The following is a 23406-nucleotide window of genomic DNA, read 5'->3' on the forward strand; positions in this document are numbered from 1 at the left end:
ATCCCTGTTTGGTGATGGCTTGATACTACACATATCATATACATACCTCTGGTAACTCCGAAAATTCTGCCAGAAAACTTCTAGAAGTGATAAACAAATACAGCTTGTGGTAAATACAAAATCAGCTTCCATAAATCAATAGCTTTTCTATACACCAACAACAAAAAAGAAAGAATACACACACACACACACTCATTCACTATAGCCTCAAAGAAAATAAAATATCTAGGAATAAAGCTAACTGAGGAAGAAAAGGACTCCTACAATGAAAACATTAAACCTCCGAAGGAAAAGATAGAAAAAGGCATTAGAAATTTTAAAGATATCCCATCCTCTTGGGTTGGTGGAATTTATATTTTGAAAATGACCATTTTACCAAAACAGACTTACAGATTCTATGTAAGCCCAATCAAAAATTCCCAACTCATTATTCAATTAGCCACTGGCCATCCCTGAAAACATACACACGAATAACATTATACAGACTGAGCAGGTTGGCTGGTGCCAAGTTGGCATAAAATCATCCAGCACTGGGGTAAGAAGAAAATTAACTCTAAGAGGTCATGGAAGATCCTTCAACCTAGTTAGTAAGTTGCTTCTGGAACTCCTCTCACTTGCTAAGCCTTAGGTTAATGCAGCTTTGTTCTGACAGGACAGTTTCCACTTCCTGGAACTCTGGAGTCACTGAAGAGAAACTAACAATAGTTTAGTTTCACTTTCCTGTTCTTGTAAATGCAGGGCATTCCGGAATGAAACAAAGCCCATTTTCCTCTGTGATTGGTCAGCACATTCTGATGACAAGACAAAAGCCAAAAGAGTATAAGTCCTGCGCAATGTTCTTGTTTCTGCTGAAAAAGCAGAGGTGGACCTCAAGTAAGGAGGGCTGTCCCTCTGTCCGGAGCACTGTCTGCAATACACTGGACCCAGGATTTCCCCAGAAACTCAGCCATCTGACTTCTCATCACCTCTTTCTAAGGAGCCAGTGGATAACAAGACATTCAGAGCTCTATCCTCAAAGCCAGGATCTTCAATTTGGAAGCTACAGGTCTTTGATTGGAGGTAGGCAGGACTTCTTTATAGATGTTCTTTAGATAGAACTAAAAGAAATGACCTAAGCTTTGTTTAAAACCTTCCCAGTTTGGGGGGTTTGGTTTGGTTTATTTTTGAGCTCCTCTACTCCCTAGATCAGCCAAAAATGAATTTTTCAGAATTTTTGCTGTGCAATATCACTAGAGTATATATGAAAAATCACTGGGCCTCAACCCTGTTGCTTCCTTGTACTATGTTCTTGCCTTGTTCCTCCCTGTTCAGCTTCCAGTGGAAGTTAGACTTGGGGAAACACACCCTCTGTAGGAAACTTCTGCTATAACCTGCTTGGGAACAATTTGGGATTTGTGTGTAAAATATTTATTATTTGTTGTATGACGGTTTCATGCATATACATACATAGCATTTTGATCATTTTCACCCATTATTCCTCTCTTTTCCCATCTTTATTCTCTCTGGAATATATCTCTCTTCCTTTTTGAAATGGTTGCCTCTCTGTTTTCTTGTCTTTTTGTTAATTTTATTTTTTCTTCACAATTTATTCATTATCTATCCCAATTGAAGCCTCTTTCCTCAACTCCCCCAGTCCTACCTTTTCTCTCTCTCCCCCCGAAGCCCTTTCCCTACTCCACTGAAAGGGGGAGTTCTCCACTATTGCCATCTGCCCAAAGCTTGCTAAGTCTCATCAGGACTGCCTGGATCCTCCTCCGCCGTGGCCTGGCAAGGCTGCATCATCAGGAGCGAGTGATCAGAGAGCAGTCAACTGAGTTCACTGTAGAGGCAGCTCCTGCTCCCCTCACTCAGAGATCCATATGGAGACTGAGCTGCCAATTACCCACATCTAAGCAGGGGGTCTAGGTCCTCTCCATGCATGGTCCTCCATTGGTGCATCAGTCTCTGCAGGACTCTCTGAGCTCAGATCTTTTAGCTTTGTTGGTCTCCTTGTGGGGCTCCTGTCAGAGCTGTTTGCATGTTCTGGGTGTGTTGCTATTTACTGATCATAGGAAACTTTCTAGGGGCTACATTTCTTTAAAAAAAAAAAACAAAAACAAAAAGACAGTCCCTCCCCCACCAGTCATTAACCCTAATATCTACTCAGCTAAGGATAAAGCCTCATGTACCCCAACTTTCATGAGTGCTGAAATGTTGACAGGCTAGATCTTATGTAAGGCTTGCACAGGTAACCACAGCTGCCATGAGTTCATGAACGCAAATGCCATGTCATATCCATAAGACATTATTTCACACCACACCGCGTACCCCTTCCTCTGGCTCTTGCATGAAGTTTCCTGAGCCTAATAAGGGTAGGGGATTGATAGAGAGATGTCCCCCTATTATATTTAGAAATGAGCACTCAACAGCCACTTATTCTGAGCACTTTAACCAGTTATAAAACTATGCATTAAAACACTACCCACTGCAGAAACAACACAAATGGGAAACAACAACAACAAAAGCCTTGTCTGAGCAAGGCTGAGAGTACCACAAACCACTAGTATAATCAGAAAATATTTAGAAGGCAACTTGACCACATGTGTATTTACCAAAACGGTAGTAGTAGATTCTGTGAGACATTTTCAACTGGGGAATCCTCTTTTGACTCCATGGTGTTTGTTTTAAGGATGGAATCTACTTTAAAGCTGGAATGCCCGTGAAGAAATGAACTCGTTTGTAATGGTTGATATCTCATATCACTATCATTTGTTGTGTTCATACTCAGTGCAAATATATTTAAGACAACTTTGTTGTTTTTATTTTCCTTTTTATCATTGTAGTGCTTTGAAAATTTTGTACAATGCATTTTCTTTATTTTTATTGCACTTCTTTAGTCACTTTATGTGTACTCATATACTGGGTCTGGATGCTCAAAAGCTCTATAGCACGTGTATGGAGAACAAAAGACAAGTTGTGGAAGTCACTTCTCTCTCACCACTATGTGAATCTGTCTGAAATTAGAAGAAGGAATAGGTACTAAAAGAATGAGAAGCTTTTGTGAAAAGATTCCCAACAACTTTTATCTTTATAACTTCCTCCTTACCCACACCCCTAGGGCTAAATACAGTGTGTCCAGGCTCATAGTTACCTGGATAGATGCAATTATTTTCATTTTCATGGGGGTCCCAGTCAGTTTTTGCAATTGGCCTATAATTTATTGCCCAATAGTTAACTTCAGTAACTATCAGAAAAGCTTATATCTTCTTTTAATTTTATCTGAAGCTGATTGTGGGTATAATGTGGATTTCTTTCGAGCAGAAGGGACTAGATCAGACACTCCTGATATTTTAGTAGGAATTACCCAGCCAGGAGGCCAGGGGCCAGAGCACCATTTCAGTGTGGGGGACAGAACTCTGGCCTTGTCACCGCTATTGCTTTGTGCTTTGCTTTGTTGCTCCAACACTGCTGGAGCCAACGGCCTTTCCCCGTGAGCAGCCAACTATCAGCAGAAAACATAAATAGTTATCTTAAGGAAACAAAACGTTCAGATGATTTTACAAGAAAGGTACATACCAATTTAGGTATTAAAATATCTAATCCCATAACCTTAAATAAAAAAAATTATTCTCTACTAGCTGTGAATTGCTACTGGATCCAGATTTTTGTAACTTATTACAACCTTTGCTTATCGCTCCGGTGAATGTTATTTTAATTAAACCCTTCTTTTGTAAGTGTAACTAAAAGCAGATCAATATCTTAAGAGAACATCATTGATATGAATAAAACCAGATTTTTAGATTTTGATCTTGGCCATTTTAATAACCTTTAACTAGAGACAACTTATTCATACCCATAAACTTCTTTAGCTTTCACAAAATATTTATGGTAGATTATACTTTGGCTTTTTACTTTGCTTCTCTGTTTTTATTTTTTACTATAAAATCATCCTCTATCTTAGAACAAAGCTAATATACCAGCTAAAATTCCTTTTCTTCAACATTTCTTTAAAAAAAATGTATCAGTATACTTATAACCTTTTAAACACTTTTTATCCTACTTATTGGATTATGTTATACTTTTTTAATATCATGAAAACATAATAATATAAATAAACTTTTAAGTAGAAAAGATATTTGTTGCCCCGAAGAACTGGGAGGGATGTGAAATGATTGCTTCATCATAGGGTCGTAAGAATAATCAGACTAATTATCAGAACAAGCCCCATGAAGCTGTTACCAAAAATGAGGCTATGCACACACACCCCACCCTACACCCACCCCCCATGATAGCACTCAGAGCCCTGGAAGGCAGCAGACAGCAGAACACACAGGTACTTTAAATCAGAGGCCAAACAGCTCCTTACACTCGGAGGACAAAACGGAAGAGATGTGTGCATTTCAATTACAAGTCAGCTAAGTTTTAACGTGAACCATTTATAAAACTTAAGAAACTTAAACAAATCTGCAGATGCCATTGTGAGCGGGGACTGTGCTCAGCGTCATTAGTTATGCTATATTGTCTCGGGACAGGGCAGGCTCAGAGAAGGGCCTGTGAGTGGAAACTTTATCTTATAGGGAGTTAATCATATTAATTAGTTCCAGCTGCAATCTGTCTGAGGAAAGCAAAGACATTGTACTATTTAAGAGAAAATTATTAACCCAGTTGGCCCAGGAAGAACACATGTTAACAATTCTAAAGGCAGCCTCACCTTTTAACAACAAATCTAAGTTATTTATCAAAGATTTAAGTTAATCAAACAAAAGGCATTTAGGTTAATTTAACAGTTTCAGTTTAGCTGAACTCCCACTACAAGGCAATTTGGTTATATAAGCAGTGTATGAGCATAGGCATACCTGTAGACATAACACAGCTTACACATGCACATAAATCTATATCAAACACATTTTAAGAAAACCACAAAAACTTTTTTGTTAAATTTATCATGTCAGGGTTTGTTTGTTTGTTTGTTTGTTTGTTTGTTTAAGTCTTCTACTCTGGTTATTTTTTCCACGTCTCTAAGTAAACTTCAATCTTAAATCTGTTCTTTAAAAGTTTTAATTTTCAGATGAAAAAAAATTAGGGAAAAAAAAAATCTAACCCCTTATGTAAGCCCTTACCTCAAACAGGAGGACTAAACAGAATGTGGCATAAAGCTGGTTAAAAAAAAAAAAAAAGACTAGGCAACATGCAAACTCTTTTCTTTACTCAGTTGGAATTTTGACTTTGGAGTTGACAGGAATGAGTTGTGAAATCACACATCTGGATGTTCTGGAAAGTGAAAAGGAAATCATCTAACCAATAAAACAAAACAAAAATCTCTCTCTCACACACACACACATACATGCACACACAGACACACACACACCACTGCCTTTACCTTTATGCGGATCTATAGGATAAGAAATTCCACCTCCTTACCATTAGGAAAGACCCAGGTCTGGGGTTCAAGAAGCACTCTGAGACAGGTAAGGAGTTGTGAAAGTTGTAGATGGACAGGCAGACAGCAGTGTCACAGAGGCTCTGAGATCAGGCCCACATGGCAGAGCGGGAAAGTCCTTCTTATGAGTCTCAGGGAAAGAGAGGAGGTTCTGTGTCATGTGACTGCTGAGAAGCCTGAAGTGTGTGCTTGCATTCAAGCAGTCTAAGGGGGTATGGGGAGAAAGAATCTAGGTGTAATCATGATTTCAGTTGCGCAAACCAAACCACTACCATTTCTGAAATCGTCACAGCTCAACCCAAATGGCGTTGCTTGCTTTCCAAAGTGATGTGGTCCTGGCTAACGCTTGAGATATCCTTTGAGGCTTTCACAGTCAGGATTCCCTAACCAGCATCTCATTCCAGAAAGAGGAGGCCCCTGTTAGTCTCCTTGCCTCCTGGATGGATAAGAATGCCTCTCAGTTCTCCACACCCCAAGCGCAAGATACAGTCTCCAACCTGTGGCTGACTGTCTGTGCTTCCCTGGTCCATCTGGCCTTTCTCCCTCTCTCACAAAACTGTTAGCTGGCTCAAGGGTCCTGCAACACTGGCCACACTGGAACAACTTCTGAAGGTTCAGAGAAGCCGCAAAGCTTTCTCGGGATGACCTAGCTGTGCAGGAGTTGAAATGCAAGTCCTTGGGGTAGTTCCTTCCCTGCTTTATCTCCAGCAGTGGAGAGGGATCCTTCCTGAGACAGGTCCCGGTAATTTAACCAACAATGAAAAGCTTCCATCTGAGTAACACCAATATGTAACCTGAATCACTGAGTTCACATTTTAGTGAGCACAAAGCCGAATATGACACGGTGGAGAAATACTTAAACCTGAATCAGGCAAAGCTGGCATGGGGTGTCATTTCCAAAGCGATGCTCTAACTCGCTCCCCAATAAAGAAAGCATAAGGAGCCATGTATATTCTTATAGAGGTGGGTCAACTTTTAGGCGTGCTCATTTGGGGATTCCAATCCCTGAGCATGCTCATTTTAAAGTGATAAACAGAAATGCTCCTGGGAATCCTCAGCTTTCACAATAACATTTTAGCTGATACAGGAAAGGAGAGCTTGAAGGGGCTGAATGTAGCCATCTGTCCATGAAGGCACGGGCCTTGCTTAGTCAATAACAGACTGACACCTGTTCTTTTCCTGTCTTAGCATCCATACATGAAGGCTGGCCTCACATGACTGCCCAGTATTCAGGACACCCAAGTATTTCATAGGAATTCCAGTGGCTTTACCTATTCAGGACACCCAAGTATTTCATAGGAATTCCAGTGGCTTTACCTATTTTCTATCTCATGTTAGCTTCTTGTGTCCAGATTTCATATGAACCCAAGGAATAGTGTATAGTGTCACGTGAGGGTAGATAGTGCACACTTTGCTCATAGCATCTCCTTCCTCATTTCCATGACTCAGTGGTCTATGGAATGCCACACAGAAAAACTAACCTAGGTTCTGATTGCTTTAGAACTCAGCTATACGTGTCCTTCCGCATCTGTTGCCCCCATAGTAGTTGACCAAGTATCTGCCAATTCTCTCTTTTCCACTGAGATAGCATTAAAGTCAAGCCTCTGGATACAGCCTGAGTTTCAATACAGATTGTCAAATCCAAGTTTCAGGAGTTACTATCATCTACTATCATCTATATTAACTCAGCCTTGACTACTCTTTCTCCTGTCTCCTGCATATATATATTCTGTGTTAGTTTTTAATACTGCAGATACCCTGCCTATGCCATCTGTGAACCAGACATACGCTGGGATGGGTGATGTGCCTTACAGTACTTTACCTGGCTTAGCTATTGATTCAATTATTCAGGGAGGCTAGGTGACTTCAAAGGAAACTGGACATACCTTTGTGGCACTAGTGACTAGACTGGCAGACACTACACCTCATATAAATATGCGATACACTTTGCAAAGTTTTGTCCCATTATACTTCAGAGGGAGGCTTGGACATTGGCCTTCAATCCAACTCTATATTGGAAGGTTGTTATCTATTACAGATCAGGCAGGCTTCATCAATAAATGTTCAAATGAAGAGACTTCAGTAAAGGAGCAATTCTAGAATGTTGAACAGGTAGAACAGATAAATAAGGGACTGTGTGACAAACATAGACCAGAAAGTATGAGGGGCTGTTACCAGGTCCAAGCAGAAGGAATAAGAAAGAGTAAGAAAATATGTTCCTTTAAAATACCATGAGAACTGACAGTTCACAAAGGCCAAATAGCATAGATTATTTAAAAAAAAATATGGATGCAGTTATGATCAGACATGCAGTCCAAGCAGAACAACTGAGAGCTTATGACAGCCTAATTATACTGAAAGCTAGAAGGAGAAACACCTCTGCTGATGTGGTCTGCATAGCAAAGAGGTACAGAGTAGGCTGAAAGGTAAGATGGATCAGTGAAGAGACAGTGGAGAATAAACCATTAAAATCTCGTGTGGTGGTCTCAGCTACCTGCAGAAAGAAAAAAAAAAACCCTCTGTCACTTACAGGTGAAATCTACAGGAGTCAAACTCATAGAAGTAGAAAGTGGGGTGGGGGTTGGCAAGGCTGTGAGAAGAGAGAAAGTGGATGATGTTAGCCAAAGGACACAAAGTCCCAACTGTGTAAAAGAAATCCAGTGGGAGTTTTTATCCATAATTACAACCATTGAGGATGATGTGTTGCAATGTACTTGAAATTGACGAACATATAGAGTTTAAACTTCATACTCGCCCTTCTTTCTTCCAGTGCCATTATTTGTGCTCAGTCATGGGTCAGCTGTTTGCTTCACAAAAGCCTGAACACCAAGATTTGGCCTCCAGCTTTGCTGCATACTTCAAGAAGTTTAAGACAGGAAATGGTATCATTCCTCAGGAAACTATCGCTTCAGTTGAATTAAGCCTAAAAAATGGAAACATCCAGGAGGCAAACGCTGCAATCAGCAATGCATTAAGAGAAATCGATAGTACCTCACTCAATGTTGCTGTGACCGGGGAGTCTGGATCTGGGAAGTCTAGCTTCATCAATACTATGAGAGGAATTGGGCATGAAGAAGAAGGTGCAGCTCAGATTGGAGTGGTGGAAATGACCATGAAGAGATATCCATACAAACACCCCAATATTCCCAATGTGGTTTTTTGGGACTTGCCTGGGATTGGAACAACAAATTTCCCACCAAAAGATTATCTGGAGAAAATGAAATTCAATGAGTATGACTTCTTCATTATTATTTGTGCCACCCGCTTTAAGAACAACGATATAGAACTCGCCAAAGCTGTCAGCATGTTGAAGAAGGATTACTATTTCGTGAGAACTAAGGTGGACTCTGACTTAAGAAATGAAGAGGAATGCAAGCCACGAACATTTGACCGAGAAAAAGTCCTGCAGCAGATCCGCAGCAACTGTGAGAGGAACTTTAAGGAGAGTAATATTAATGAACCACCAATCTACTTGATCTCCAACAGAAATATACATGACTATGATTTCCCAATCCTGATGGACAGGCTGGTAAACGACCTGCCTGTACACAAGCGACACTGTTTTATGCTCTCCTTGCCCAATATTAAAGATTCAGCCATTGAAAAGAAGCGGCAGTCGCTGAAGCAAAGGATTTGGCTCGAAGCCTTTGCAAATGACCTGCTGAGTATCATCCCTTCACTGATGTTCTTATTGGAAAGTGATGTGCAGAGTCTTAAGAAAAGCATGAAGCACTATCGAACTGTGTTTGGAGTGGATGATGCATCCTTGCAGAGTTTGGCTGAGGCCTGGGAAATACCGGTGGATCAGCTCGAGGCAATGATGAAATCTCCTCATGTGTTCAGAACTACAAATGAAGAAACAATGAATGAAAGGCTCTCAAGATATTTTCAGGAGTACTGTCGGGCTAATGGCCATTTAGTTACTAAGAATTTTTATCTTAAAGAATTATTTTGCCTGAAATTTTGTTTCCTTGACATGGTGACTGAGGATGCGAATACTCTTCTCAAAGAGATATGTTCAAGAAACAACTTGGATTCTAATTAGGCTGAAGTCTGTGGCTGTCAAAAATCAGAACCAATGACAGAATAAGAGAGTCTGATATTACAAAACAATATACTGGGTTTATTCAGGCTATTCAGGCTTTATCCATGTTTAGTGATGATATTTTCACGTTAGCTGTAGCAAAAGGATCAGAAATGTGTAAATAAGCTGAGAATTAAAAACTACCTATTCACTTTGAATAAACCCTCAGATCAAGTAAATTTACTTTTATTTGAATTTAATGTAAAATCAGCATCATTTTTTTAGGTTTGACATTGTGATGGTTAGTGCTGTCAACTTGACAGCCTCTAGAATCACATGGAAGTTAAGCCCCTTGCTTGCACTTGGGAATTTATCTTGCTTATGTGGCACCATCCCCTAGCTGGCGATCTTTAACTGTGTATGCACACAGAGGAGCTAAGCAGCAGCATGCCTGCACTCATCCTCAGCCCTCTACTCTTTTTAACTGTGAATGGAGTGGCACTCGCTGCCTCAGGCTGCTGCTGTGACTTCTTGATAGTAATGGCCTATATAACCTTGAATGGGATGCTGTGGGCTCTCTGCATAGAGATTTATATCAAAGGAGAAACCCTAACTGGATGGGAGAGATGGGTCAGTAGATGAAGCACTTGCCTTGCAAGGCTGAAGACCTGCGTTCAGTTTCCCAGAGCCCACACAAAGCCAACTAAACATCTGTAATCCATGCACTCCTATGGTGGATGGGAGGCAGAAACAGGAGAATCTTATAAGATCATGGCTCCAGCTACCCTGCCACGTGCAGCAGTGAATAAGAGACGCTGACACAAGCAAGAGGACCGTAAAAGCCGAAATGCAAGATTGTCGTCTGATTCCTGAATACACACCATGCCATGTTCATGCCTGCAGTCACACACGCAAATGCACACACACGAAAAGCTTTTTTTCATTAAAAAAGAAGGAAGGTTTGGGGCGGTAGCTCAGTAGTATAATACTTGCTTCGCATGCATGAAACCTCAAGTTCAGTCCTTAGCATTCCAGAGAAAGGTTAAAAGGGGTGAAGGAGGTGGCTGGAGAGATGGCTCAGAGGTTGGTTAAGAACAATGGATACTCTTGCAGAGGATCCGGGTTCAACTCCCAAAACCCACACCTTATCTCACGGTCATCTGTCACTCCTGTTCCAGGAGATCTGAGGAGCTGATACCCTCTTCTCACTGCCACAGGCACCAGGCACACATGAGATGAACAGACATGCATGCAAGGCAAATATACGTACAATAAAAGTAAGTAAAGAAAAATTTAAATATATGTTTAAGTAAAAAGTAGGAAAGAGAAACAATAACCTAGATATCACAATAATAATGACTAAAAAATTCCTTTAAAATACTATTTAGTCAGAATCCTTTAAAAAAAAATACTGAAGAAGCTCTCTAATTATGCCAGGGACAGTGGATATGATGAAATTTCTCTAACTTGTAATGACAGCTGTTTTGAATGTTTTCATAGTAAATGACTGATTTACTCTATATCAATACCAAAATCCATTTAATAAAGTCTTCCTGAGGAAAAAAAAAAAAAAAGATTTTTGTTGTTACTTGACATTTCCAAGAACCCATAATAACTTCACAGTGACTGTACTTAACATTACTGCTATTTGCTGGTTATTTCATTGCCCATTCCATGGCCTATATTGTATCTTCCTTGAAATAAAATTCAAATAAAAAGCACATGTCTTAGTAAGACTGGAAGAGAAGCATAGAGGAAAGGGGGAAATTATTCATGGTAGGGAATAGTTTCTTAAACATTTTGGGCTGTTATAATCTTATGGGCCAGGACTATGCTTCTATTATATGGTCCATAGATTTCACATATGTGATTTGTTAAACAATAGAATTTTGCTCTCATGCTTCTAGTGACTGATGTCTGAGATCCAGGTGCCAGTGTGGCCATATCCTCAATGAAGGCATTCTTCCTGGTGATATCCTCATGGGGTCTTCCATGGTATATTAGCGCAAAGGAAGATTCCCTTGTCTCTTCTTCCTACCTTATCATTTGGGCTCTGCTTTCATGAGTTAGTCTAACCATAGATGCTTCCCAAAGGCTTTCCTTCTAACACAATCCCACTGGAGGTTTGGGTAACTAACATATAATGATAGGAGGGAAAAACAATCAGTCCATAACAGATTCTGCAAATTATGCTGGTGGTTCAGTTGTTTCTTATTAGAAGCTGTGCTACTCCCCAACCCCAAATTATCCAAAGTATTTTAATACCATAAACTGAGATACAGACTTGCCATAGAGATAGCTAATGAGAGTCATCAGACACCTCCTGTTCTACTTAAGGAATAAAACCAAAGAACAAGCAGATAATGTTTGCTGAGAATATTTGGAGAACACTGGAGCACAGTGCATATGAAAGAGAAATATGGAAAAGGAGACTCAAGATGGTCAGGTAGAAAAGGGAACGAAGCATCTTGCATAGTGAGTGCTCTTGATTCCACGTCTGAGCTTGTTTGAATGTGTAAAGTCCTCTTACAACTCAGACACTGTAAATAGTAGAGCCTAAATTGTCCATATCCCCACCATAGAGTCATGACTTTTTTTTCTGTAAGGCAATACTGCACCCATCAGTGGTTTTGAGCTCCATAAGGAGTTGTAATGGAACACATACCACTGCACGGGTCCGCATGGGCACCTCTGCTTACGTAGCCCCCTCTCCTATGTAACTTATTGCTGCATGGTGCCATTTTAAGACCAAATCTAACCACACCTACAAATTTGACCAAATCTAATCACCCCAACTTCAATGTGTAGTACACCCTCAAAGTCTACTTGACTAGTACAATCTCTGTACCACAAGTTGTATGTTCCTCTTTGGCTACTAGAGTGTCAGCAGTCTGTATGACCTCTGACTTTGTTACCACATTCATCAAGTCCTCAGAATCAGAAGTTATAGTTGTACAGACACCAGTGGTATCCAAATGGAAACAAAGGCAATGCCATCTCTAAAAATAATACCTAGTATCTTCAGGAGAAAATCTTCTCCTGTTTAATTCTCCTACCCAATGGATAAGACACTGACATACCAAATGTATCAAGGAGCATCAAGAAGTATGGAAAAGCAAGGCAAAATGATGCCATTGAAGAAGCACAAAATCTTCTATCAAAGAACACTGAAAGGGAAGTTGAGAAAATGCCAGAAAAAGAATTGAAAAGAGTAATTCTAAGGAAATTGACTGAGAATAAAGAGAATATATAGCACTATTACATTAAAGCACAATTCATTGTATGAATAATGAGAACTTTGTCAATGAAGTAGATATTTTTTTAAATGCTGTAGGGTTGAGGAGGTTAATGGGTAAAGCATTAGCTCTGCATGTATGAAGACCTGAGTTCAGATCTCAAGATCCAATAGATAGATAGATAGATAGATAGATAGATAGATAGATAGATAAATAGATGAGGGAAAGAAAAACATTAATGGTGAAAACAGGAGTTTTGGAGTCAAAAGGTATGGTCTGGAATACTTAGGAAGGAAAATAAAAGGGCTTGCAGCTGGGCATGAGTTGGCCAAGGTGACCAGACTTTTTAAAAGGCAAAGCTTTAGGATCAAATTGTTAGGCTCTGACTGGCTCCCATGAAGTCACACAAGCTGAGAAACATTGACAAGGCAATGTTACCCATTCACCAATTCTGTCTTCTTTATTTAATAAACATTTTTTATTTATTAAGGTATTTCTATTAAAATGTGTTCAAATCTGTCTTCTAATGCAGCTAATTGTAACAAACAAAATTGTGAATAAGAACAATCTCAAAAAAAAAAAAAAACTCCATTTACTTCAGGAAGATCACCTCAAGCCCACCCCACAGACAAGAAGCTAACTGTGTGGTAAGTGAGGAAAACCATAGCTACGACTTGGTAACAGTGAGAAGAGTGAACCCCCATAGATACTGAGGGGGGAAAGGGCCCATGCTAAAACTGCAAACTGGTCATGTAACCTAAAAGCAAAAGGAGCATACATAGTTCCATGGACAGCTGGCATCCAGGGCCAAAATCTGAGGCCAGCAACGACTGAAACCTTGATACGAGGCAGTACAACCCAGGCTAACGGCCAACAGAGGAGCCAAGGTCAGATCAGGGAGCTTCAAACTTGCCCGACTCTAGCTGGATAAAAATCATGTGAACACCACACAATCATCTATATAGCATGTGACACATCCTAATTTATTCAGCCGAGGACAGAAGTTCAGAAAATTAATCAATCTCAGTAGAAATGACCTCAGGTTTTGTCTAAAGCCCCTACAACGTAGCTGTGTAAATCCTCCCCTCATGGGTGTCCCTCCCACACAGGAGTGAATCTAACCTTTCTAGAAACCACTGCTTAGATTAACAACAAAATAACAGATGTCAGCTCAGGAGCCTGAAGAAAGTTGCTAGGGAAGGGAGACCCTCCCAACTCCTCTCTTGTTCTAGGGTTCAGCTCTAGAGAAAAGTAAGGGTCTGCGTGAGCAAGCACCACAAAACAAAACCTGAACAGAAGACAAGCCTGCCTGGAGGAGAGCCTGCTATGCCACTCTGCACCTCGGGCCACCACAAAGGAAGTGGTGGATACTGAGAGAAATGACAAAATGCACTGCAGTGGAAGGTGGGAAATTCAGTCATGATGTGTCTCCGAACTGCACAGTTCACCCCCACAGACTAAGCGAGCAAAGACCTCAGAGGTCATACAGATACCACAGTAAAGGGTACCTGGTACCCAAGGCACAGAAGTGCACACACTTAGCAAAAATTGGGTGCTAGTAGAAAAGCACCCCAAGCCCTGCCAAAATGAGTAGAGACAGCTGCAAAAGTCAGTGTGTGTACTTGCAATCCCCTCGAAGCCTTAGATACTGGAATTTATGCCTGCAATCAGCCATTTCACACACACACACACACACACACACACACACACACACACACACAAAAAGCTGTTAAGAGCAAGTTTCACCGAGTCTCTAAAGCCCTCTATCTTCATATATAGTCTAACACTGTAACAGGCCCCCAGACCTTAGAACAACTGATGTCATGATAGAAGTACCATTCTGGCCATGAAACTCAGCACACAGCATCACCCGCCATGATGAAAACAAAGGTCTAAGTCACCAAAGTCTATAGTGCTAGGAAAGTCCCTAAATGTAATAACCTTGGTGTTTTTGCTTCTGTAGTTTCACTTCTGGGTAAGAGTTTTTGTTAACTGAAGTATGTCAAAACAGGATGTGGGTTTTGTGCTCAAAAACATATCCTGAGAAAGGGTAGGGCCTGCATTTGAGATCCCAAACACCCAGTGTAGTTGCTAAGCAACTAATAAAGACCTTCTATTGGCTTAAACCCAAGTTCATATAATCTTCTCTGGTGGATATCCCAAAACAGCATGGATATCATCTACTTTTTTTAATATTTCTAAATTGATATGCTAACATTAGCTTTTCTTGGAGTTTTGTAGTTCCAAGCTAGCCTACCTCCAGTGCAGAGACACGATTAGCAATGGCAGACTTTTCTATGGTTTGGGTAATCTTTGGTTATCAAGGCAGGTTAAAGGGAATATGTGAGTCCTGGACTGCCTTATTGAGTGAAGCCTTCCTCCAAGTCTTCTCTTTTTGCAGATAGATAGTGAGGCTATTGGGAGACCTTTAACTCCAGGACCAATGAAGCCTAGGAAGTGTTGGGCAATAAATGGAGTTTCCGGGCTCAGATTCCTTTCCTTGCCCCCTCTCTGGGAACAATATCTACACCATGTTTCTCTGATATTCTGGGTGATCGTGTTTTCAACACCTGGTTTTCACAGTCTAAAGCAAGTGAGGGCTCGCTGCTGCTGGAGCTTTTCTTCCCGTTCAGACCCAGAAATACTAACAGTAGAAAATTTCCAGAAAGTGGGTGGAGTTTGCCAGATACCAGTTCTCTGGCTTTTGAGTCAGCTTCTAAGTGGTCTGGGAGGGTGAAGGGGGTCTATGGGATGAGTTCTCAGAAGTGTCACGGAGAATGTTCAGAAGTTTTCATTGACTTACCATATCAGAGATACAAGGTAGTCTAAGCTGAGTTTCGTGCTATCTTTCTGTTTCTCTTTCTTAAAACGACTGTATGAAGAGGATGCTGAACATCTGTGATGGCTATTCTTGGTTGTCAACTTGACGGCATCTGGAATTAACTAAAACCCAAGCAGGGGGGTACACTGGTGAGGGATTTTCTTTATTAATTAAATCGTTTTAAATGTGAACACCAACTTCTCATTTGGCTTTTACAAGGTGGGAATATTTAACCTTATATTTAACCCGCACCTTCTGCTGGCAGACTAGATAAAGGACGTGGAAGATGGAAGTTTCTTCTCTTTGCCTCCTTGCTCTCACTCTCACTGGCAAGTACATTTCTTCACCACCATTAGAACCTGTTTCTCTGAGGTTCCAGTGTATACTGAAGACCAGCTGAGACATCCAACTGCATTCTTGGATGTTCCAATGTTAGGTAGCCATTGTTGGATTAGATGGAGCACAACCTGTAAATCCACTCTAATAATGTCATATAGAAATCCATGTTTGGTGAATGCCAGCAAAAGAACAAATGATCTGGAGAAGGATGTAACTTGCAAGCCCAGACATCCCTTGATTGAGAGCACTCATGATGTCTCATTATCCTGAACCTGAACTTAAGGGGAGAAGGAGAAGAAAGGGATACTATTGAAAACTTGGAGAAACATAAAGAAATACCAAAGGCATGAGTTAAAAAATAATCATTCCAGTGCAGGAGGTCCTGATGAGACCTGATAGGTAGGGTCAGATGGAAGGGGAGGATGACCTCTCATATCAGTAGACTAGGGAAGGGGCATAGAAAGAGAAGAGGGAGGGAGGGCCAGATTGGGAGAGGATGAGGGAGGGGGCTACAGCTGGGATACAAAGTGTATAAATTGTAATAAATTTAATTTTTTTTTAAGTAGGGAAAAAAGATAGTCCTTTCCCAACTAAATGCAGAGAAATGGCATAGTGTGACAACTCTTTTATAGAATTACTATTATCTGCCCCTGTGGTAATACAAAATGACAGTGTTCCTAAGAAGAACTGACAATATCTCAGAGGAGTAAGTACCATTTCCACTTTGAGCTACTGATGCTGTTTCAAATACTCTTGCAAGAAAACACCTGGAGAAATAGAAAAATAGATACCTGTGGAGAGTGGATTTGGCATTCAGCACCGTAACCTTTTTTAAAGATTTGGTTTTTTAATCATGTGTATGTATTGTGGGGATTGAAGTATGTGCAGGGGCTCTCAGAGGTCAGAGGCATCAGATTTCCCTAAAGCAAAATTATTGACAGTTGTGAGCCACTTGACATGGGTTTCTGTAACAATCTCAAGTCCATGTTCAGAGCAATAATTCTCTCAACCACTGAGCCATCTTTCCATCAGAGTCACACAATGATGAGAAAGCAGTTACTTTCATGTCAAAAACAGACTTCTCTACAGAAGAATTGATATACGAGTGGATCTGTTCATGACACAGAGAGAGGCAGATCACTGCATCTGTCTATATCTGTTTTGGAATGGCGCTAAACTTTCGACCATGTGTGGTAGCTCAGCATGTGTAAGATGTGGCAGGCCTAGACAATTTGTTATAATAAATTATGATTCTCTTCCTTGGTTTAAAGTATCTGTGTCAGAAACCACACGTGCTTTTCCATTAGGAAATACCTTTCCCCAAAGATTTTCCACTATATATGGGCACATGCCAACGTTATACAGCTTTATAAGTCATTCTCTACAATTGCCTGTGTCTAGAATCAGGTCAATCAGCTTTGAATTCTACCGGCCAGAGGGGTGCTGGGCAGTGTGTCTCTTCTGAAACTCTTCATGGCCTTTCAGTCTAACGCAAGAGTTCCAGCTGGGAGTTGGCTGTGGTCATTGAATTTCTCTGTATACATGATTAGAACTGTGGTATCAAACAGGTAATGAAGTTTTCAAGTGTCCAGAGGCCAGATTTCCTTTCATAATCAACTGATAACCTTTAACCCCTCAAAAAAGATAATGAAAAACTAAGCAATTTTGTCATTGTGAAATAGAACTGCTGAGCCTATGTAAAGCAGTGATTTTTTTTGAAGACACTATAGTCCTACAGAGATTGTCACTAGCTTTGTTTCTATCTGTTACTGATAAACAGGAAGTATCAAATTCACCCTACATATAAGGTGCGTTTCAAATAGCTAACATTTGTAGCAAACAATAAAGAGTATATATGCCAGTATTTTCTGTCAGTTAGGCAAGGCTTAAATTAAACATGTTAAAGTCTGCTTGCCGAAGTCCATTTCCCATGTCTCTTTCTGCTTTGGCAAGATTCCATGTTTCAGGGTAGAAGCTGAGACAAGATGTGGAATCCCTCATTTGCCTTATCTCTTGAGTCATCAAGCTGATGGCTCAGGCAATGGGTCACAAAGGATGACAGAAAGAAGAAAGAAGGAAGGGAGCCCAAGATTCCTTCTCTAGGACTAAGGACTGGCTACACTGCTGCTAAGGAGGAAAATTTAAATTGGCCAACTTTTTCCCCCTCTGTCTGGATTTAAAAAAATAAAATAAAATAAAACAAACAAACAACCACAAAAACAGCTTCTAGACAAAACTGCAAGGGGTTGTATAAAGGGGCTCTTTGATCTGAGCTTAGCTCCTGCACAGGATCAGAGGATAAAGTAAACTTCAGCCTGTTTACCTTATCAGGCTGATAGTTAGGTCCTGATTCTACTCCTTATTTGTGAATCAATAAGAAAAGGAAAAGAGGAGAGAAAGTAAGCAATGGCCATTCGTACATACACACACTCTCAAGGGAAAAGGGTGCTTTCATAGTATCAGCCTATACGTACACATAGACATAGACAATCAGCCATATAGACCTATACATATTCATGCACACATTCAATGGATGATTCGAACGAAGCCCCTTACATTCAAGCAGACAATTGAAATACACTCATGTAACATATGTACAAAACATACAGACAGATATATTTACATGTAAACACCTATTTATATACATACTGAAAATTCATGGATGAAGCAAATTCCAACAGGCTTCCATTCTCATGAGCTTCCACCACTGGGCTTCTGCCAACAGGGTTTCTGACAACATTTATTATATGGTCTTTATACCTCTGAGACAAAATTCCCAGAAAAGGAATTACTTCATAGTCAAAGAGGCAATTAATCATAAAAACAGATAAAATCTAAAATACAACAGGTTACAAATTATAAAACTAAACATTTCTTTTCAATGTATCCATTACATAAGCTCATAGTGAGTTCAGAGTGACAAAGTTTGACAAGGCCTAAAGGTTTAAAAGTCTAAAAGTCATAAGAATATTAGTCTTTTCAATTAGGACCAACCAGCCTTCACATTTTCTTAGTTTATAGTGAGTTAGGAACAGTAATTTTACCTGCCTATCATTCTAAGAAATAAAGTAAATTTAAAATGACATATAACGCCCTAAGATGACAAGGTATAAGGAATTACAACAAATCAGATTGTATATACTATCACATTAAGGGTTGTACTTAATTAGATACTGTTTGTAGTCCCATTATAACTTGGATTCATGGAAGGTTTAAACCAACTTGCCTGGGTTTATGGTGTGTACTAGGATTCATGGTATCATCTGGAGTGAAGGCTGTCTGAGGCTACAAATCTGCCTTATGCCTGTCTCAGTATCTACAGGTACACAAAGGTATTTATTGCAGCCATAAACTTTCTAAAATTGTGTTAGATGTTCATAAATGACTTAACTTATAAAATCATTTGAATCGAATCAGGAATTCCACAATCAAGAAGTAATTCATCTGAACAGTAGTACATCTTCAGTAACATCCTGTAGGAAGTTTATTCAACTAGAGTGGGTAGATACCCATAAAGTGATAGTTCACACCATGCCAGATTTTAAAGAGATGCAGCAATGCACAAAAGACATGTTGTGAGAGGCTGGAAGCAGTTCTGGGTGCATCAAAGTACAGACCTTGCAAAATACTGGATCCCTTCCAGAAAGCTCACATGCATACTGAACTCCTCTAACAGAATAGCCTCTGACAGACTTTGAAGATGGAAATCATTTTCTGCTCATCTCATTGGCTAGAAATGGTTTTTAGTTTCTAATATAATTTACAAAAGCTTATGTAGCATGTTTATAAATTCAAATTGGACTTTTGTGTATACTGTACATTCATGTGAGTGTACACATATGCACTCAACCATGCAAGTACATGTGAAGGGTGGGAGTCATCATCCCGTGTCTTCTTCTATCACTTTTCACCTTATTTTTAAGACAGGTCTCTCCTTGAACCTACTACCCATCAATGGTGGAAGGATGGACAGTGATCCCACCACAGCTGGCTTTCATGGGATTGGCGATCCTGTCTGAGGTCCTCATGCTTACACAGCAAGTGCTTTACCTGTGAGACTTTGCTCCAACCCACTGTGTTCTACTTTACAAAATAAATGAACCTACAGTAGAAGCCCATGCCTGTAATCTGCCACTCAGAGAGCAAGACCAGGTGGATCTCTGGGAGTCATAGGTCAGCCTGGTCTATAGAGTGAGTTCCAGGAAAGCCTGGGTGATATAGTGAGACATTGTCTCAAATAAGTAAGTAAATAAAAAAATAAATAAACTTACATTAAAACATTTTTGAAAGGAAATGAAAGGTAGCACTCGAGATGTAGTTCGGATGGTAGAGTTCAGAATGCTCTGGGTTTAGCCCTCATCACCTGTGATGCCAGCACTGGAGAGCTAGAGGTGAATCACTGAAATTCAAGCCCATCAATTGTTCACTGCAATACCAGGCCAGCCTGGCTTCATAAGATTGTGTTGAAAATACAAAACATGTTGGGGAAGCTACTGTGGTGATGTTGAAGGATGGGTGCTTTGGTGAGAAAGGGAAAGGTAGAGAGAAGGAACAGGAAGGAATCTACATGGTGCTGGAGACTCAACCAAAGCTTCCTTCTACTGCTTTTGCTTCTTCCCAAATTCTGTGTGTGCTCTGTTTCACCGGTAGCAAGCAGCCTAAGAAACTGCTCCAATTTCCCAGGGAAAATGCAGCTATCCTTATCACTGTGGCTAAAATTCCATTGAGAGTCCACTACATTTCTTCCACTGTCAGAATCGTTCTCACTTTTCCCTAAGAACTGTGAGCAGACTGTGTCCCAGGGCCTGACTCACCTGATAAGAATAAAAACTTGTACAGTCACTTTGGAAATTGATTTGGCTTTTTCTCAGAAAATTGGGAATAGCACTACCTTAAGATCCAGCTATACCACTCCTGGGCATATACCTAAAAGATGCCCTACCATTTAACAAGGACCTTTGCCCAAACTATGCTCATAGCAGCTTTATTTGTAGTAGCCAGAATCTGGAAACAGCCTAGATGTCTCTCAAGAGAGGAATGGATACAGAAACTATGGTACATTTACACAATGGAATACTACTCAGCAAATAAAAACAAGGAAATCAACAAATGTGCAGGAAAATTGACGGAACTACAAAAGAGTGAGGTAACCCAGAAACAGAAAGACACATATGACATACTCTCACTTATAAACGGAAATTACCCATATAATACAGGATAGCCATACTAAAATCCACAGACCTAAAGAAGCTAAACAGTGAGTAGGACCCTAGGGAGGATGCTTAAATCTCATGCTGAATGGCAAACAGGATAGACACTGAAGCAGTGGAAGAGCAGGAACAGGATGGGCCCTCTGAAAGATTCTACCCAGCAGGGGATTGAAGCAGATGCTGACACTCACAGTCAAACTTTGGGCAGAGCACAGGGAGTCTACGGAAGAAGGGAGGAGGGATAGAAGGACACAGAGGGGACTAGAGCCCCACAGGGATATCAATAAAACTAAAATACATGAGCCCTAAGGGTCCTGCAGAAACCAATGCAACAAGAAAGGACCAGTCATGGAGAGGACTAAGATGCCTTGCTCAGATGTAGTTGTTTGGCAGCTCAGTCTCCTTGTGGGTACCCAAGTAAGGGGAGCAGGGGCTGCTTTTCGCGTGAACTCAGTTGCTTGCTCTTTGACCACTTGCCCCTGGGAATGCGGCCTTGCCAGGCTACACAGGAAGAGGATCCAGGCAGTCCAGATGAAATTTTATAAGCTATGGGCAGATGGCAGAAGAGGAGAACTCCCCCCTTTCAGTGGACTAGGGAAAGAGGATAGGGAGAAGAGGGAGTGAGGGTGGGACTGAGAGGAATTGAGGGAGGGGGTTTCAATCTGGATATATAATGAATAAATAGTAAAATATTTACTTATTCACTTTGCATCCTGGTCATAGCCCCATCCTTCCTCACCACCCAGTCCCACCCTTCTCCCCTATCTCCCATCCCCTTCCCTATTCCACAGAAAAGGGGAGCCTCCCATCCAGTTGTCTATTCCTCTTGGCCTATTTGCTTCTTGTTCTAGAGCTTTCAGGTGTGCTGTTACATTGCTAGTATGGGATCTCTCCATTTCATTCATTTATTTATTTATTTACTTATTTATTTACTTTATATCATAGCCCCTTCCACTCTCTCTTCCTGGTCCCACCCTTCCTCCCTCTTCTTCCTTATCTCTCTCCCCTACTCTTCAGAAAAGGGGAGACTCCCACCAACCCACCCCATCATATCAAGTCGCATTGGGATTGAGCACATCCTCTTCTCCTGGGGCTGGTTCAGCAGCCCTACATGGGGAAATTATCAAAAAGCAAGCAACAGAGAGAGTCCATGTCAGAGACAGGTGGAAGGAAATAATTTTCAATCTATGAATTCTATGCCAACTTGATACAGAATCAAGCTCAAATAGAGTCATCCTGTCCAGCATTTTTATTTCTTTTGTTCCCATATACTTATATAGCCAAGGAAGACTGAAGCTATGTAATCACTAATGACAGTTTCAGGGGAAGTGATTTTATGTATAAATAAAGCTGGCAAGGGACACAAGTTGTGAGAGCAGGTCAAGTCATACCGAGGTCAAGGCTTCCTCGCTGTCCTGTCTCTCATGAAATGAAACTGAATGGGGTCCTGAGTCTGATCCTTCCTTCCCTTGCTCTTGCATCCTTCAAGGGCCCTTCAAGCCCTTCTCTCACCCAGGGCTGGACTCCTCCTGCACTGAGGCAGTAAGCAGTAAGCACAGGGCCTATATGGACCTATACCAGGTCCTCTGGCTATGAATGATAGCTATTAGCTAAGTATTTTTTATGAGACTCCTGACTTTGTGAACAAGTGGGTCTCTGACTCCTTTGCATGATTTTGGGACTATTTACTTAATCTTATTAGATTTTGTTTGTTATGTTTGGTTGTTTTTTTATTAGAAGACTTTTCTTTTTCTATGAGAGATGGAAAGAGAATGGATCCTGAGCAGAGGGGAGGTAAAGAGGAACGGGAGGAGTAAGGAAGGGGAAACTATAATCAATATATGTTTTATAAGAAAGTGACCTATTTTTACTAAAACACAAGAAAGAATTAAGGAACAGGATTCTTCAAGGGTGAGGAAATAAGGTTGTAGTCAGAGGGGATGAGAAGGGTTGTGTCTTGGGTGACACGAATATTGGCATCAACACAGGACCCCAGAAAATGTGCTGTGTGACTTCAGTTCAGGCTGCATTTGTGGAGTCAGGGATCAGGAAAATTATCTTTCAAGGTTTGTGTTCCAGCCTAGCTAGTAAGCTTTGTTTTGTGTCCTCTATCTTTTCCCAAGCCATTACTCAACCATGGATATTTGAGGACTGTGTGGCTTTTTCTGCCAAGAAATGAAGGGTTGATGGAATGAAAAACAACTGTTAGTTTTATTTCACTTTCCTCTTCTTGGAAATGCAGGAGATTTTGGAAAGCAACTATCTCCATGCTCTCCCATGATTGGCCAACACGGGGGGTGGGGAGCAGAAGGATATATAAGTCCTGCAGTGGATGCAGTAACCTGAATCACACCTTG

At 40.6% G+C, this 23406-nt stretch overlaps 1 protein-coding gene across 1 annotated transcript; it reads left to right on the plus strand.

Annotated features, from left to right (window-relative positions):
• The first annotated feature begins 776 nt into the window (after positions 1–776).
• Positions 777–13172, plus strand: LOC129688152 (interferon-inducible GTPase 1-like). Its single transcript, XM_055622916.1, has 2 exons — positions 777–1059; positions 8190–13172. Exon 2 carries the CDS (start codon positions 8211–8213, stop codon positions 9462–9464), a length of 1254 nt encoding a protein of 417 aa, XP_055478891.1. The 5' UTR covers positions 777–1059; positions 8190–8210; the 3' UTR covers positions 9465–13172.
• Positions 13173–23406: the final 10234 nt, after the last annotated feature.

The sequence above is a fragment of the Psammomys obesus genome, unplaced genomic scaffold (genome assembly GCF_907164565.1).
Source record: "Psammomys obesus unplaced genomic scaffold, mPsaObe1.curated_primary_1811, whole genome shotgun sequence".
Classification (NCBI taxonomy): domain Eukaryota; kingdom Metazoa; phylum Chordata; class Mammalia; order Rodentia; family Muridae; genus Psammomys; species Psammomys obesus.